Below are 19,356 nucleotides of genomic sequence, written 5' to 3' on the forward strand. Positions count from 1 at the left end.
AAATGATACTTTGTGAAAAATTATTAGGTCTTCTATCTAAAAAAACAGCTATGGTTCGCCAGAAGTTTTTAAATTAAACTACTGAAAAGTACAGGTTCACAATCCCTTCTCCAAAACCCTTGGCCTCATTTGCATTTTGGAATTATGAATGTTAAGGACTTTTTTAAGCACACATCATGAGGCACCCCATAGAAGCCTGAAGCAGCACCTAGATCAAACACAGTAATCAAATATCAACATTACCACAGTAAAATGTATGAATAGTCCCATTTAGCCCCACTTAATACCGTAAGTAGCCTCAATTCAGGTCAGGTCTTGCTGCAAAATTACATATGCAAATTTTTTTCCAGAGATGTTTTAGATTCTAGAATTATAGACCTCTAGAAGTGGATGAATTTGTATGGGAATGGGAACAATCAATCCAAAATTTAAGACACCTTCCCTGAGACGTTATTTTGAATTTTGAATCTTATATGAGAACCAATGAAAGTTTAAATATTAAACCAATAAATCTTTATTATTTAAACAATTTTCACGGCATTTTTAAAATAAATTTAAAAAATAAATATTTGCATTATAGCAGAAAGTCACATGTGTTGCATCAACTCACTGTTACAATTTAATGACCGGAGATAACTAAGCATCAGCACCATAAAACTGTTAAGATTTGTTTCTTAAAATTCAAGGAAAGTTCTAAAGCACTGAAAATTCTGATTAAATACCAACCTGCAGCATCAGTAGTTTTAAAAGCTATAACCCAGTGACTGGTTCTCATAGTAGCCAATGATTGTATTCCTGGCAGCTGTACGACAAAGTTCTTCCATTACTAAATATTAAGCTTTCCGATAACTGTCCATTTATCAACAGCATCTCAAGATTCACAAAAGGAAAGAACTACAAGTTATTTAGATAACTCCTATTTGTAATTTAGATTTGCACAAGGACATTTATTCTAGCAAAAAAGCAAAGATCGTGTTTTCACCATGCTAATTTTTTGCTTTTATAGATCTAGAGTAAGAATAAAATCATTAAATTTTTAAGCCCTGAAAGTCAGTTCAGTTCAGTTCAATTCAGTTCAATTACAACCATAGAAACTGTATGGTATCAGAACATAACTATTTTATTACAAAACTTAACATTATTTACAAAATGAAAAAATAATTGAATGACTACTGCAGGCCAAAGTCAAAGGTTTTTCACCCAGTGAGTGAAGAAAAATTAAGCAACATTTCCATGCACTCACACACCAGATCATTTGTGAAATATGCAAACTCTTAAAATTCATGTTAGTAAAACTTCAATGTATTCACAATACTTCTATGTTTATTGGAAGATGGCAAAAAAAAATCCATGGTTCTGTACAATAAGTTTAATATTAACACAGTTTATTTCCTTTAATATTTTTTGGCTTTCATGAATACTCACTGCATCGAACATTTTGCAAGTTAAGCATTATAATAGTACCTCTGTCACCTTGCTGAATTCATCACCACAAGAAAAAACACAAATAATTAGTTTAATGCTTCTGCAATAAACGGAATAATTATAACTATAAAGTTATATTAAACTGAAGCCTTCATTGTGATCAATAGCTTGGATCAGTTTAGAGCGTAGAGTTTCTTTGTCTGTGTATTTTGGAAGATCCAGAAGATTAAAACAGGTATGAGAAACTGGGAGATACTCCTCACCACCTCCTGTTGACTGGATGACTAGTATTAGACTCTTCATACCAAGAATAGGAATGCGATCACTACCTGTCAAAAATACTGCCAAGAAAAAAGTTGTTTAGCCAACTACTTTCATCAAAACAACAGTAACTTGGTGTAGAGCACCAAGCGCAGCACAGTCAGCACAGCAAACAGCCTTCCGTTAACATTTGCTCTAACGTGGAAGCCTATCCCCAGAATCTGTGCAAGCATGATTTTTAGACACATACTAATTACACATCCAAACAATGTTTTTCTTTAAAAGTGTAATCTTAATATTAGTACCCAGGAGATGCTTAATACATGTTTGAGGAATGAAAGACTACTGTCCCCGACAAAAACATTCTGGGAGCCCTTCTTTTGGAAAAGAATAGCCATATAGAACTAGTTTATGAGTCAAATACGAAACATGGTTTTAATGATGATTTCTATTTCTCTTGTTTCTGTCATTTAAAAATAAAATTTGTAATGGGCAGCCAAAACTCAAATCGCTTAAGAATGACTTGTCATCCTTATGATATGCAAAATAGACATACAGAGATTAGATTATAAATAACAGAAGTCCTAGAATAGAAAAGTTATGTTTCCCACACAAATTTCATGCAGAAGAAGAGAGAAAAGGAAAATGAAGACTGAACACAGAAAAGAGCTATACTGGAGATCTTTTTAGGAATTCTAAAAGGAATTACAACAATTATTGTAATCAGTGTTATAATTTGTTTTCATTTGAAAGAACCAATTCTATTTTGGAAGCAAACTGAATTTAGCTTTCAAAATAAGAAAACACATGTAACATAAAATGCAGATTTAAAAAAATTATTCTAATTGAAAATTAAAAACGGGATCTTGGAATAATAATGTAAGAAAAAAACCTTATTCACCAAAGTGAATCAAGTAATCTTTAATAATTAGATTCCATTCTCATGAAACAAAGAATTATAAATACTTACACAAAAATTGTTTTTTCTTTTCCAATGGTAATTCATGAAATACTTCCCAAAACATTTTTATTGTAGGATGTTCTGCCCAGTACTCTCCTTTGTATTCTGTATTCTAAAAACAGCATAATCTTTTATTAATATTAAAAGATACTAGTTTTGTCTTGAATCTTACAAATTGGCTTCCTTAGCACATTAAGCTAACATTTTCCAGTAGTTTGAAAGTCATGTGATTCTGTCAATTACCTTCTACCTCCAAGGCATTTTGCAATTTAGACTACTAGTTTCTGGGAAAGGAAAGGGGGAGAAAATATGTATGAATCAGCAGAAATCTCTTCCCTCCACTTCAAAGAACATGATTAGGATTGTAATGCCATCTTCAAAAGTAAACATTAAAGGTTAAACCAGAATTACTAAAATGTTAACAGATTATTAAAGTTCAACATGGAATTAATTATCTGTGATAATTATAAAATTTTCTTTTATCCTAAATTGATGAATAGAAGTCAAACTAGTTGTTACTCTATCTTCCCTTGAAAAAAAGAAAAACGTTCTAAGAGCAACACTGTGGTAGTTTCCAAATGGCCCCCAAGGATCTCTGCCTCCTGCTATTCATGCACTTATGTAGACCCTTCCCACGTTGAATAGGCCTGACCTTTAACCTATTGCAGATATGAGAATACATCATTTTGAGATTAGATCATAAAAACTTCTGTGGCTTTAGCCTCCTCTTGATCACTCACTCTGGGGTCAGCCAGCTACCATTTCATAAGGACACTCAAACAGCTCTATGGAGAGGTCCTCAAGGTGAGACTCTGAGGCCTCTAGCCAACAGCCACATAAGTGAGCCATCTTGGCAAAGAAATTCTATCCTTAATCAAGTCTTCAGATGAGTAAAAGCACCAGTCAATATTTTGACTGCAACCTCATGAGAGACTGCTGAGCTAAAACCACCCAAGCTAAACCACTCCTGAATTCCTGACCCACAGAAACTGTGAGACAATGAATATTCAGTTATCCTTTTTTCTTGGGGCGGGGGTGAGGTAATGTTTATTTATTTATATTCTTAGAGGAGGTACTCGGAATTGAACCCAGGAACTTATGCATGCTAAGCATGTGCTCTACCGCTTGAGATATACCCTTTCCCTCACTGTTATCTTTAAGTCACTATGCTTTGGGGTAATTTGTAACAACAGAAGCAATACACTTCCCCTTTAAAAAATATTAGCACTAAGAGAAAAGGGAGGTAGGAAGGAAAGAGGACTTAAGTCTACACTGTATTCTTTAAAATACAGCCATAGTTGGCCTTAACTTTTAGTTCTTAGCAAAAACCTAACATCAGAGCCTTTGGACACACTATTTCCTTAGCGTAGACCACTTAGACACATCCTCCTCCTTTCTTCGTTCATCAGGCTTATTTCTATTTATCCTTTAGGGCTCAGATTAAATGTGACCTAATTTATTCATTGATCCATTCAATAAATATATAATGAGCTTTAGTCAAAGTTTGGGGCCCTTGGGAAACTGCAGTGAACAAAGTCCTTACTTTCCTGGTGGAGATTACTACCTAGTGAGAAGCTTTCCCAGTCTGTGTAGCCTAGGTTAGGTTTCTCCTTATAAACCATTCACTAAACCCTCTTATATTCATCACAGTTCAATTATTTAATATCTAGCTTCCTTACTGGAGGACAAAGACCATGTCTCAATCTTACTGCTGTCTTCCTAATCTCTTGCATAGTATTAGGCATCCAGTAGGGGCCCAATGAATATTTGCTTGTGAGCTTCTTGAACTTTGGGCTCTATTTGTAGCCACAATTATCTCAATGACTGAACTCTTGAAAACCACAACATATTTGCTATTAATTTACAAATAGGTTTGGAAAAAATAGTTTGAATTACAGTAATCAGTTAATGCATTAACTTGTTTGAATTAAAGTCACTAAGCATGTTGGGGGGAAATGAAAGAAGGGTGGCTATAGATTTTTCTTTTTTTTTTCCTAAATGGTTTTGGGGAAATGTGTAGATAGTCCTGATGAAGAAGAGCATTTAAAGTCACAAATCCTAATCACTGAAATTATAATGAATTAGACATATAGTGGAAGAAACCAAACTATATTAAATACATTAAAATATGCTTAAACTGTCCTGTCTTACTGAATGAACACTTCTATCACTTATATCTTCAGGCAAGGTTTTAAGTACTGCCTGAGTGACCTTCTATGCTCTGGGATAAGAGTGAACAAAAACAAAAATCCTGCGTTTATGGTGCTTACATGGTAGTGGGGGGAAGAAGGGGTGGCAGATAATAAAGACAACTAAGTAAAATATTATTTAGCTAAATTCAAAGGAAAATTTAAAAAGCAGAGAAGGGAAATGGGGGTGCATGTGTACACACATGCAATTTTAGTTAAGTTATCCAGTGAAGGTCTCTGAGAAGATATAAAGACATGAAATGAGAGCAAGAAACATTTGGAATTACCAAGGTGAAGAGAATTCCAGCCACAACAGGTATAGAAAGGGAACAGGAAATAGAAAGGCCACAAGACTGGAGGGTTCTGGGCTCAGCAAAGAAGACAATAAGGCTGAAGCAGAGTGAGAGGAAGAATGAAAGAAGATGAGGTAAGAAGGACAAGCTGTGTAGGATCTAAAGTGTGATGAGAGGCCATTACATCATTTTCATTTTAGAGGGACTGGAGGTAGAGTCCATTTCCACTGGGGTATCCTTAAAGTCAGTACAGCTTTCTTCTCTTCAGCAGATCAACTGATCCCCCAAAGAAATCTTCAATCTCCTTCCTGGAGGATTTAAGCCTGGCTACCAGCTTTCTGAAAGCCAGCCTCAGTTCTACCTCTTTTCCCAGATTCTAAAGCCTCTGTCCAGACTTGTGTTTTGCTGGGTAGGACAGTGGATATGAGAGGTCTAAAAATTCTTTAAATTAGCTTTGAAGTAATTCTATGCCCAACCCTGTATCCTTCTGCCATTACAGTAACATTATGTGCCAATTCCTGAGCCTTTCAGAGATTCTACAGTGTGAAATGGGTTGCCTCTTGACAATCCTTTCCCTCTGGAGGCTTGGAATTCATTTTTCTTTGCTCTAAGTCACTCATCAACTCATCTACCTATTTTTCATCTTCCAAAACTATTTTTTCTCTTGCTTACTGTATTTTTTTGGAGGCGTCTACTCCTATTTTAATTCCTTTATTGTCACTGAGATTTTGGGAGGCAGTCGAGATAAGCATGTTTATTTCACTATGTTTAACCAGAGTCCTTATACACACACACACACACACACACATATATATATATACACACACACATACACATACATACACACATGCACATTTAAAAAAAATGGATGTACTGGGGATTGAACCCAGGACTTCATGCAGGCTAAGCACATGCTCTACCACTGACCTATTACCATCCCCCACTAATATTTTTTAAATTTAAAAACTTTATTTCCTGAATTATTACAGTAAAATTGACTTTTTCTGATGTGTGTACAGTTCTATGAGTTTTAAACACATGTCACAGATTCCTGTAAGCACCAACACAATCAGGATACTGAATAGTTCTACCACTCCAAAGAACTCTCTTGTGCTATCCCTTTGCAGGCACACACTCCCTCCATCTCTAGCCCCTGTTCACTGTAGTTCTGTCTTTTCAAGAATGTCACATAAATGGAATTATATGGAATCCTTTGAGACTGGCTTCTTCACTCAGCATAAAGACTGTCATCTTAGGTGTTGCACGTATCAATAGTGCATTTCGTTTTATCACGCAGTAGTAGCCTACTGTATGGATATACCATAGTTGGTTTATCCATTCACACAGTGAAGGACACCTGGGTTGCTTCCAGTTTTTGACTTGTTTGCAGATTTTTTAAAAACATAAATTTTTAAAACTTCTGGTAAAATACACCTAACCTGAAGCCTATCATTATCTTAAAATTCTTTTTAGGTGTACAGTTTGTTGCATTAAATGCATTCACACTGTTATGCAACCATCATCACTATCCATCTCCAGAATTCTTTTCATCTTGCAAAATGGAAACCATGCATCCGTTAAAAACTAACCCCCCCCTCCCCCAGGTTGATAGATTTGTGTGTAAACATAATATTGAGGAGTGAAACTGCTAGGTCACGTAGTAAGTGTATGTTTAACTTTATTAAAAAAAAAAGTCAAACTGTTTGCAAAGTGGCTATATCATTTGTATTCCCAGCAGCAATGTATGAGAGTTCCCAATGCTCTGTATCCTTGTTACACCTAGTATTGTATCTTCTTAGGTTAGCCAATTTAATAGGTATGTACTACAGAACTATTAATGCAAAAATTGTATCAGAGGTTGCTAGATTACAAAGATGGAAAAATTTACAGGCCAGCCCTGCATACATTTTTCTCAAAGCTGATCTAACCAACCACTTTTTATTAAATATTTATATTTACTTGAAGAAATCTGAGAATTACTTGTATAGAAAAGAAGAAAAAAAAAAGTTGATTAAAATAGTCCCAACCTTCTCCCTAAAGTTTCCTTTATTTCTGTTAAGGCACGAGTAATGAAGGTCATGAATATTATTTATTCTCTGCTAAAAAATTTAACACTGGAGCTAATCAGAAAAAAAGAAAACAAAGATCTTAAGTATTGTGAGCGCTTTTCATTATGTTTTTCCTAGGATCGAGGCAGAATGAAAACCCATTCAGTTTTAGCTGGGGCCTCTCTCTAGCCTCTGTCATAGATGACATTTTTTTGCATAAATACCACCAATACTACAGGTATAAAAGGTTATCTAATCCATACATAATTAAAATTCATTCAATGTGGAGTAAAAAGGGTACAGTATTTTCCTATAAAAATGATAGTAATAAACAGTGTAAAATGGAAAACAATAAAGGAGATGGCAACAAGCTGTTTTCCTCTTGCCTTGCCATTTAAATATCATATATTTGTTTTTTTCCTACCTTTTCCAGTTCCTTCCAATCATAATTTGTATTTCCGATAACCATTGCTTGTAGTTCATTAGGCTGGAAGAGCTGAAGGACCTTCCCTCCACAGACCTTATGAAAGCCCGCATGAAAAGCATCAAATAAGGAAGCCACAGATTTATTGAATATGTAATCCACATAAGCATCAACAAACTCCTGCCTAGAAACAAAAAAGCACACATGCACAGAAGATAAAAATCATTTTTTATGGAGAATACATATTGTAGTCTTAATAAAACTTTGAGTGCTGCTGTACTTTTTGCTATTTATCTACAAAACTGAGAAAGTATGACTAGGGTTCAAAGGGGTGAAGTCTTTATGGAGAAGTCTATTATTCTTTCTATACAAAAGTCCAGTATATCTTTGAGGCATGTAGACAATCTCTCATTCACAGCCATTCCTAGGCTATTTCTAAGTGAAAGATTTTATTTCCTAGTGGGAAGAACAATGATACAAATGGCTATCAAAATGCTTATAGAAATTCACAAATTATTGACAACTTATATATACCACTCCACATGCATCCCTAAGAAGAGTGATCTGTTAAAAAAAAAAAATTCTAGATGATTAAAAAATAAGAGATTTTGGATTCAGTATTTGATAGACTACAGTCTGTTTTCCTCTGTGTATCAAGGAATTTGAAAACAAAACTCGTTTAAAAAACTAAATACCCACGAATGGCATTAAGTATTCTTTTAGGATAATCACTGAACATTAGAAGCATAGTTCCTTTTCAAGTGTATGCGCACATACATATAAATACGCACATACACACGAACACTTTTTGATGTTTTTCTCTCTGTTATGATACAAAAAGGGAACTGAAAAGAAAAAAGGAACATCTTCACTTAGCAATCTGAACTACAATTTTATTCAATTTGTTCTGTTAGCCACAAACATTTTATGTGGATATTTGGTCAAACCAATAAATGAGAATGGGTAACTAGAGGATTTCAATATTTTATACTGTTCCAAATTAAAAAGGGTGATTCTACAAATGAGAACACTGGTAAGTTGTCATCTACAGATAATCTTTTTAGCAAGTTATGAAATAATTTCAAGGTGAATTTACAAAGAGGAAAAAAAAAGGTTAGAGGAGGCCATTGTAAAGTAAAATTGGTTGGACCTAAGAAAAAATCAACAGCATATACTTATTACCATAAGGTTCTGACGAGAAGAAACAATTTTGTAACTCGTAATTTTATAATTCATTTAATTAGAAAGTCAAATATACCTGTACTAGTTAAGTCTCTTAAAAACAAAAGGCTAAATTGTTTTATGTTCTAACATTTTGGGGATCAAAATTCTTTACTTCTAAACTAAATAATCTATGTTAAATAATATTTTTTAGGAACTTAATTAGTCCAACAAGAGAAACTTTAAAAGCAGGAAAACAATCTTTTAAAATTATAGTCTAAGTTTTTAAAAACCGAGATTTTTTTTTAAAGGATAACTAGAAAGACCCAACTTTTTTTTCCACATTATTTTTTGAACAGCTTTATTTTTATCAAAGTAAGGAACACATACAGTTTAAAATGTCAAATAGTAAAAATCCTAACAGCCAACATTTACTGAGCACATACATGTGCTGGGTACTATTCTAAGCATCTTAAAATTGCTGCCTCATTTAATCCTCAAAATAACCCCATGAAGTAGGTACAATCTGTCATCCCATTTTACAGAAAAGGAGACTGAGGCATGAAGACATCTACTAATTTACCTAAAAGTTATACAGCTTCTAAGTAGTACAATCAGGATTATAATCATTTGGACCAAGTCCCTGGCAACAGCCTAAATTAAGCTAACTTTGTCTAAAGAATTATAACACGATAGAAGAAAACAAAGCAATTCTGTCTTATACCTTTCCACCAGAAATTCCTGCTATTTCAAGAAAACTATCTGTTAACCCTGCTATCCCTTCTGATATTTACCTTCAACTTCAACAACACAGTTTTACTGTTATTCCTTGATTTTCAATTTTTAATATTATCTGATGAACTGAGTATCTACTGTGAAAGGTGAGGATTTACCTTTAATTGTCTCATTCTCATTTTGCTCCCTCAATGCTCTCATTATAAAAAATTTTGGTTCAATAGTCATTATTAACATTTTTGATTAAAACTATTATTCACAATTAAGCTAGAGAGTATTCTATGATTACTTTTCTTTTCTTAAAATGAATTTTTGTTTCCCTTAGTCTGCTACCTCATCCCTAACTTCAATGGAAATGTCAACCTCCTCTAGATTCATTCAAATGTATTAGATTGCATTTTCCTTCTGGAAACATTCCTCTTGGAGCCCTTCATCCTCCTGATCTAACTCTGATTGGTTGCTCTTTCTAAATCTTGTGTGCACTGCTGTTCCTCTTTGCCTCTCTTCTATATTAAATCCTATTTGCACGGGAAACCCGTCTTCCTCATTCTTGCTTTAATTCCTTGTAATAGTGGAACACATACTCCAGTAACTTCTTGAGACTCTGCATGTATAAAAATGTTTTTATACACCACATACTTGAGAGTTTAAATACAGAATTCTACATTAAAAATCATTTTCTCCCAGAATTTTGATCTTTTAGCTTCAGAGTTATTCTTGAGAAGTGTGATGTTATTTTGATTTTTAATTCTTTGTATATGGTCTGCCTTTTTTTCTGGAAGATTTTAAGGTCCTTTTTTCTTTCATGTATTTTGCCTTGGTATGTGCCTTTCCACTTTCCATGCTTTCAATATTTTTTTTTTCTTCTTTTTAAATGGAGGCACTGGGGATTGAGCCCAGGGGCCTCCTGCGTGCTAAGTTGTGCACTACCACTAAGCTATATTCACCCTCCCTTTTAAGAAAGGCATTTTTTTTTTCTTTAAATGAAAGTACTAGGGATTACATGCTTTCAATCTTAAAAGGCATGGCATTCAGTTCTGGGAAGTTTTTTCGGTACCATTTCTTTGACAAATTTCATTCATACCATTTCCTTCAATAAACTTTTTTCAGTTTTTAATAGTGTCCTTATGGATGCTACTCTTATCGTTTTGAGGATCCTGATTTCAATTTCTACTGAAGTTTTGTTCTTCACTCTGCATTGTTCCTAATTCCTTGGCATTCTTTTCAACTCCATTAGTCTTTTCTTAAATGTCTACTGACCTCTGGCTATTCACTCACATTGAAAAATTATGCAGTTTCCTCCAGAACTATCCAACATACAGTGTCAAGGAGGAGGGAGCTGCAGACAATCTCCCTGTTTTCAGTTCAGCTCCTTCCCCCTGGCTATGCCTAACTATCCTCAAATCCACAGTCCCTTTAGTTCAATCTCTCCAGAAGGTAAATTTCCAATCTGCCCAGGCTGGAGAGGTGAAGTTGCCAGGTTACTAGTGTGCTAAAAGAAACGGATTTCTAACTGCTCCTTATAACAGCCAATCTTTCTATTTCCAGCTTCCCCTTAAAATCCACATACTTCCTAACCTATTTTTCATTCTCAATGCCTGAGCCTTTCTTTGTTCTGCAATATGAACAGGCTGCCTTCTTGGCTCTCCATCCATCTAATGCTGCAGTTTTTTCTGGCTGGCTAAAATCGGTTACCACTGTTTTCTAGCTTCTAAAAATGTGCCTGCTGTTGTCTCCTCTCCCTTTCCTTTGGTTCTTGTTGTTAATGATCTTTCTATCCCTTTATTAACGTCTTAAAAGGAGCAAAAGGCAGATTGATTATGAACTTATCATTCAAAAAGTTAAGTTTTACCTGAGTAAAAACTTAAGGTTGTGACATATTTCTAAATACAGAAGAAAATGCCTACTGAATCTTATTACTACCACTGATGCTGCTATAATTCACTTACCGATTTTGTTTGTTAACAGCTGTGTCTGCACCATTTAGAACCAGCTCTTTCACTTCTGTTGCACCAAAGTTTTCAACTGTGATCTATTAATTTAAATTTTTAAAAAAAGTCAATGTCAGACTCAAAATTTATTAGATTATTTTAATAAGCTGTTATAATCTACCTTTCTCTCGTTAAATAAAAGAAGTAATAAATTTGAGGTAAAATCCTGCTACCATAAGCTTATTTGTGAATCCTGCATAAAGCCACAACTAGTAATGTTCATGAGTAGTTTGAAATCCTACCTTGACTAACTAATTACAAATTACCAAGTGTTTGGTTTGTTAAGAACAGGAAACTGAATATTCATTGTGTGTAAACCTCTGAAGGATCCCTAGAGGAGTAAAATATTAGAAAGGATGTTTTCCTTGGAAAATACTAGAATTCAAGTGTCGAAACTCATGCAGTTTAGACTAGCTAAGCATTCCTTCAACGTGACAGGTACTATTCCTGTATTCCACGTATCTGCTTTTGGTTTGCTATTAATTTGGTTTATGAAGGGTCAGCTATTTTTGAAATTTTTTATTTCCCTTACTAGTATGCTAATTTTCCTATACATGTTACCATTCCCACCTTTGTATCTTTTTTCTTCTTATTTCCTCTTTTTGGAATTTTATCCTCTTCTATTAAACTTCTCTCTTTTTTTTAAAGCATCTGCTATCTACAAAACACTATGGTGGGAGTGGGATGATAAGATAAAAAATGAATAAATCCCTGCTCTGGAGAACAAACGTGATATGTAAACAACTCACTGTAGTAAAATAAATGCTATAATAGAGGCATTAATAAAATGCTATCGGACCACAGAAAAAAGAAAACTTATTTCTAAGTGGAGGAAGTACAAAAGACCTTGAGGAAAAAAATGTCATTTTAAAAGCACCTAGAAGGGTGAATAGAGCTCTGGAAGACTGGGAAAGGGCAGAATTTCCAGCTGAGGACACATATTGAATAAATGGATGGAAAAAATCAGGTTCCAAAAATGTGTGTCCCTAAAAAATAGGGAAGGGAAGGTAAATAAAAGAACACTGTATGACATGATAAAACTTAGTATGAATGGAGGGACACTATGAAAGTTAGAAAAAAAGATTACAAATGTCTTTGAAGCTCATTCTAAAGCAAGTAATAAAGAGCAACTGGAAATTTCTGGGAAAAAAGTGGCAACTAGAAGGAATGTCTGAATTATCATCATAGTTCTTAAATATACTAAGCATTCACTAATTTGGTGATAGACAAATAAGAAACAAAATTGCTTGGAACCCAATGTTTCAGTCAATTGAGATGATCAGTAAAGATTCAAAGAAAACTGATATGGTTGTAAGAGAAGCAACTAAAAGGGAAAACTAAAATTTCATAATAAATAGCCTAAGGGGGATTTTTTCTTGAAAAAAATGTAAACATTATTAAAATAAGTTAATTTATTTCCTCTTAAATCTATCAGATTTTCTTTTAACTGCACTATGTGCTAATTCTTAAAAAGGTCAAAGAATCAATAAACTTTTTTAAGGGGGCACATAATTTTTTGGCAATTTGTATGATAGCAGAATGTGGTATCTGTTGTCCGCTTTGACCACAAGATGGTAAAGAGGACTGTTTGGGGGGAAACAAACACACAAAGTTTTTAAAACAAAAAGAAAGAAGACAAAAGAAAAAAGATAAACAGAAGGTTTCACCATTTTCACAAAAGTCTAATTTATAATACTCAAATAATTCCCTTCTGAAGTGCCTTATTATAATCCTGGATGATTTTTGTCTTTTTAAATTGTCAGCTAGTCTACTTTTGCCAGATTGTCATTTGTCAATGGCTTTGCATGTGATTGGATGATTTATTCTACACCTCTTTCACTGAATTAATAAAATTCTGCATCTTTTACAAGATTTGCAAATTCATTTTCCAAATAATATTCCAATATACTTGCATTTGTATTGTACTGCATCCAACAGTAAGACAAAACGGGCAAGAATGAATGTTAGTGTGAAAGGGATATCTGAGTTGGAATTAATCTTTTAAGTCATAAGTTCATTAGTGAATATTTTCATGTTACAATAACCTCTGCTTCTCTAAACATTCTTGTAATTGCAGACAGGAGAATGAATACTTGAATAATGAGGACCCTTATATATGTAAAGATCTTTAGCATAATGTTAAAGCATATAGGCTTTGATGTCACAGAGCTGGATATAAATACTATCTCTGAAAGGTGAAGATTGCTTTCAGTTTTTTTCATCTGTAAAATAAGTGTAATAATACCAATCTCTTGGGATTATGAGGATTAAATGAAATAATGCATGTACTCTGATTAGCATATAGTTAATGCTCAATAAATGTTAGCTAAAGGGTTCTTTAAGAATTCCATCCATCAAAATAAAGAAAAACCATAAAGCACAGCTGATAAAGGGGATGATGAATAATCAGGCTACGCTATGCCTTTCTGAAATCTTACCGTAAAATTAAGACAAAACGTTTCCTCAACATCATCTTCTGGATAATCCAGTAGTTGCTGCATGCTTCTGAAAAACAATATATATGTTCCTTTGAGGTAAAACATTACTGAGTATTTTGACTATTTTGCTTATGACTAAGTATATATTTCTCATTCATTCTTGATTAAATCCTTTTGTTAATTTGTACTTTTACATTTGTTTCACAATGGTGGATGTACAACGGCAAACTTATAAAAAATGCTGAAGAAAAACTGCTCTAAGGTTTTTATCTCTTCCTTTGAATACAAAGGCCATCTATCCACCCATTTTCAACATCTGTCCTTATTTATATACAATTTTTATTCTATTTTATATAACAAATAAAAAGAAATTTTACATATTCCACCTAGGAATGAAGGTGATTAGAAGCAAAAGTCCAAATAAATAATATAACTAGTCTCAGGAAACATTACCTGCCTAAATTTACTATCTGATACTCGTGAAGTATTGTTAAACTACTAAAAATTTAGCACATGGTTTTATACACATAAGTCTTTCTGTAGAAAATTCTGGATCTGAGTTAACATAGTGGGTTTTCCTTTATTAGAAAGCCTATCTGTTTATTTTGGAAATTCAACAGGAACAACAAAAATATAACTATTCTTAAAAGGAAAGCTTCTGTACATTGCCCATTTCCTATGTCCTAAATCCCACTCTTGCCACTTTTTACAACTAACCTCCCAACATCAGGTACTAGTTCTTTCAAATCTTCCAGGGATGGCTTCTTTTTTAGCAGTTTCTTATATAAAGCCAAAGGAAAATGGAGGTCCACAATAGTAAAATTATAAATCGCTAATCCACAGATAACACCAATCAAATGGAACAAATCACTGTCTTCAAATGTCTAAAAATATAAGGGAAAAAAAGTAAAGACCTTGTTCTCCAAGTTAAAACATTAAACTCTGATTATTATAACACATACTTGTAGAAAAGTTTGGAGATACAGAAAAAAGTAATGAATAACAGGAAAAAGTTCATTCTCATTCATATCTCCCTGAGACAAGAATCACTATTAGTATTTTTGCACATTTCCATTCAATGTACTTTCTAAGACAAAAGTAAAGTCTATTGGAGAGATACTATACATAGACTGGCTTTTTCCCCAGAAATATAATCACTTTCACATCATTAAGCATTACATTAACAAATGAAATGATTCCTAGAACTTTTTTCCTGATTTAAAAAAATCATATACATTCAAAATTTAGAAAATAAAAAGCATAAAGAAGAAAATGAATAAACTAATGTAAACCATGAACTTTGGTTGATAATAATGTGCCCATGTTGGTTCACTGATTGTACCAAATATGCCACACTGATGAAGGATGTTGAGGGTAGGGGAGCATGTATGTGTGGGTGGGGAGGGCTATGGGTGAACTCTGTATTTTCTGCTCAGTTCTACTGTGAACCTGAAACTGCTCTAAAAGAATAAAGTCTATTAAAAAAAACTTAGAAAATAAAAAGCATTAAGAAGAAAATTAATAAACACCTATAATCCAATCACTCAGAAACTCGGAAACAATTTAAAATATTGTTATGTATTTCCATCTATTATAAGTTCAGGAAAATAATTCAAAACATATTAAACATACTACATTTAAGGTTTTCTCACTTTTCTAATTACAACACAAATATTCCATGTCATTAAATATTCTTTCAGAACATTATTTTTAATGGCTGCATATTACATCACGTAAAAGTATCATGGCTTGCTAAATTGGCCATTTTACTACAGCTGGACTGTAGATTATGAAAACAGTAAAAACAATGCTTACTTCCCCCCAGCATCTTTAGTGAACTAATACACGGTCACAACAAATTCTGTGAGCATGATAGTTAAGAGAAAATAATTTTTAAATTAGATCTGGGGTGCTAGACCTGCTTCATTCACCACCTAGCCTCAGCGTTTTCAAGATAAAAATAGTGTTAATCTCATACGGTTGTTGTGAGGATTAAGTGGGATAATATATGTACAATGCTTTTAGCACAGTTCTTGAAACACACTTTAAAAGTTCAATAAATATCAGTTATTCTAACTAGCTAGTAATATTCAAAATAAGATAGGTATATTTTTTGCATATATTTTGGTTCATAGTTTGGAATATTTCCTTAGAAGAAACTCTGTTTTGTAAGGAAGAATTCTGAAGTCAAAGGATAGGGTGATAAAGTAATTTAAGCCATACAAAGAAATAAAGAACTCTGGTTAAGGTAGCTACACAGGTAAAACATAAAAGTTAATTGCACTGTATTTTTTATTTGTAAGTGTTCTTTTTTTCCCTATATGTTTAATAAACAAATGAATAAACTAATTGTAAGTCTGTATTAATCAGTACACAATGTACAAAGCTGTGAATTGTGATAACAAAATAAAGAGGGAGGGACAGAGCTGTTGTAGGAGCAGCTTCTATATACTACTGAAGTTAAGCTGGTATTATTTTAAATCAGACTGTTACCAAACATTGATTAAGGAAATTAAAGATTATTTAAAGAAATGGAAAAATACCCCACACTCTTGAATTGGAAGAATTAATATTGTTAAAATGGCCATACTACCCAAAGCAATCTACCGATTTAATGTGATCCCTATCAAATTACCCAGGACATTTTCCATAGAACTAGAACAAATAATCCTAAAATTTACATGGAATCACAAAAATACCCAGAATTGTCAAAGCAACACTGAAGAAAAAGAATAAAGCTGGAGGAATAAACCTCCCAGACTTCAGACAATACTACAGAGATACAGTAATCAAAACATCAGCATAAAAACAGACATATGGATCAATGGAACGGAATAGAGAGCTCAGAAATAAAACCACACACTTACAGCTAATTAATTTTTGACAAAGGAGGCAAGAATATACAATGGAGTATATACACTTCAGCAAGTGGTGATGGGAAAGCTGGACAGCAACATGTAAATCAATGAAGTCAGAACACTCCCTCTCACGCCATACACAAATAAACTCAAAATGGCTTAAAGACTTAAACATAAGACAAGACACTATAAACCTCTTAGAAGAAAACACAGGCAAAACATTCTCTAACATAAATCTTAGCAATGTTCTCCTAGGGCAGTCTATCCAGGCAATAGAAATAAAAGCAAAAATAAACAAATGGGACCTAATTAATCTTATAAGCTTCTGCACAGCAAAGGAAACTATAAATAAAACAAAAATACAACCTATGGAATGGGAAAACATATGTGCAAATGATGCAACTGACAAGGGCTTAATTTCCAGAACAAACAGCTTATATAACTTAGTAACAAAAAACCAAACAATCCAATCCAAAAATGAAGACTTAAAGACCTAAAGAAGCAATTCTCCAATGAAGACATACAAATGGCCACTAGCTACATGAAAAAATGCTTAATATCACTAATTATCAGAGAAATGCAAATCAAAAACTACAATGAGGTATCACCTCACACCAGTCAGAATGGCCATCATCAAAAAGTCCACAAATGATAAATGCTGGAGAGGGTGTGGAGAAAAAGGAACCCTCCTACAGTGTTGGTGGGAATGCAGAATCTCATGGAAAACACTATGGAGATTCCTTAAAAAACTGAAAATAGGCTTACCATATGATTCAGCAATCCCACTCCTAGGCATATATCCAGAGGAAACGCTAATTTGAAAAGATACACGCACCCCAATGTTCACAGAAGCACTATTTACATAGCCAAAACATGGAAGCAACCTAAATATCCATCCACAGATGACTGGATAAAGAACTTACGGTTACCAGGCAGGGAGAGAGGAGGGAAGGGATAAATTGGGAGTTTCAGATCTGCAGATACTAACCACTATATATAAAACAGATAAACAACAAAGTCTTTCTATAGCACTGGGAACTATATTAAATACCTCACAGTAACGTATAATGAAAAATTATGAAAACAAACATATGTATGTACATGTATGACTGAAACATTATGCTGTATATTAGAAATGGACATAACATTGTAAACTGACTATATTTCAATAAAAAACAAAACCCCAAAAACCTGACAGTTACAAATTTAAGATGTTAATCATAACCCTCAGAGCTACTAAAGAAAATGACAGAAATATATAAAGAAAAGGAAATGAGAAAGGAATCAAAAGAATACATAGAAAAAAAAACTCAAAAAAAGCAGTAAAGGAGTAAATGAAGAACAAAGAAAATATGATACATAGAAAACAAATAACAAAACAGTGGAAGTGCTTCCTTGTCAGTAACCACTTAAAAAAAAATCATGATTCAATTATCCGCTGTCTACAAGCTTCACTTTAGATCCAAAGACAGAGCTAAGTTAAAAGTAAAAGTTTGGAAAAAGATATTCCATATAAATAATAAACAAAAGAGAGCCAAATGACTATACTAACATCAGACAAAATAGACTTTAAGTCAAAACTTATTATGAAACAAAGAAAGGTATTACATTAATGAAAGTGTCAATTTATCAAGAACATACAACATTTATAAACATACATACTTAACAATATAGCTTCAAAATATATGAAACAAAATCTGACAGAACTGAAGGGAGAAATATTTTAAGTTAAATTCTAAAAATTCTAATATAGAAGTTGGAAGTTGTAATACTCCACTTTCAATAATGGATAGAACAATCAGATGGAAGATCAATATGGAATAGAGAACTTGAAGAACACTATAAACCAACTAGACCTAACATAACAGACAGAGAACACTCCATCCAAGAACTGTAGAATACACATTCATTTCAAGTATACATGGAACATTTTCAAGACAGATCACATATTAGGTCACAAAATTAAGTCTCAATAAATTTGATGACTAAAATCATAAAAGGTATCTTCTCAGAACATAATGGAATGAAATGAGAAATCAGTAACAGAAGGAAATATGGAAAATTCACAAAGCTGTAGAAATTAAACAACACACTCTTAAGCAACCAATGGGTCAAAGAAGGTATCACAAGGGAAATCAGAAAATACTTATAGACTCATGAAAATGAAAACACAACATACAAAAACTTAAGGAATGCAGAAAAAGTAGTGTTCAAAGGGAAATGTTTATAGTTGTAAACATCTAAATTAAAAAAGAAAAGAAAATCTCAAATCAGTAGTCTTATTATCCTAAGGAACTACAAAAAGAAGAGCAAACAAGCTAGCAGAGGGGGAAAATAATAAAGATTAAAGTGGAGATAAATGAAATGAGAATGGAACAATACACAGAAACAAAACCAAAAGGTGATTCTTTTAAAAGATCAACAAAATTGACAAACCTTTGGATAGAATGACCAAGGAAAAAAAAGAAAACTCATTAAAATTAGGATTCAAAGTGTAGATATTACTAGCAACCTTACAGAAATAAAAAGGATTATACGAGAATACTATGAACAACTGTATGTCAACAAAATA

At 33.2% G+C, this 19,356-nt stretch overlaps 1 protein-coding gene across 7 annotated transcripts in view; it reads right to left on the bottom strand.

Moving 5' to 3' along the window:
* The window catches only part of HERC4 (HECT and RLD domain containing E3 ubiquitin protein ligase 4), a 130,023-nt gene that overhangs the window by 6,447 nt on the left and 104,220 nt on the right, over positions 1-19,356 (bottom strand). For 4 of the 7 annotated variants that reach the window (XM_032491503.1, XM_032491505.1, XM_032491504.1 and 1 more), the window contains 6 exons: positions 14,644-14,810; positions 13,927-13,993; positions 11,447-11,529; positions 7,602-7,785; positions 2,657-2,759; positions 927-1,766 (listed from right to left, as the gene is read on the bottom strand). In XM_032491503.1, the coding sequence (XP_032347394.1) occupies positions 1,558-1,766; positions 2,657-2,759; positions 7,602-7,785; positions 11,447-11,529; positions 13,927-13,993; positions 14,644-14,810 (813 nt within the window). In that variant the 3' untranslated portion in view covers positions 927-1,557. Of the gene's footprint in view, positions 1-926; positions 1,767-2,656; positions 2,760-7,601; positions 7,786-11,446; positions 11,530-13,926; positions 13,994-14,643; positions 14,811-19,356 lie in introns of those variants that run through there. The other 3 variants (XR_004323983.1, XM_032491506.1, XM_032491508.1) reach the window with 2 other exon arrangements.

Source organism: Camelus ferus, chromosome 11, assembly GCF_009834535.1.
Source record: "Camelus ferus isolate YT-003-E chromosome 11, BCGSAC_Cfer_1.0, whole genome shotgun sequence".
NCBI classification, from domain to species: Eukaryota; Metazoa; Chordata; class Mammalia; order Artiodactyla; family Camelidae; genus Camelus; species Camelus ferus.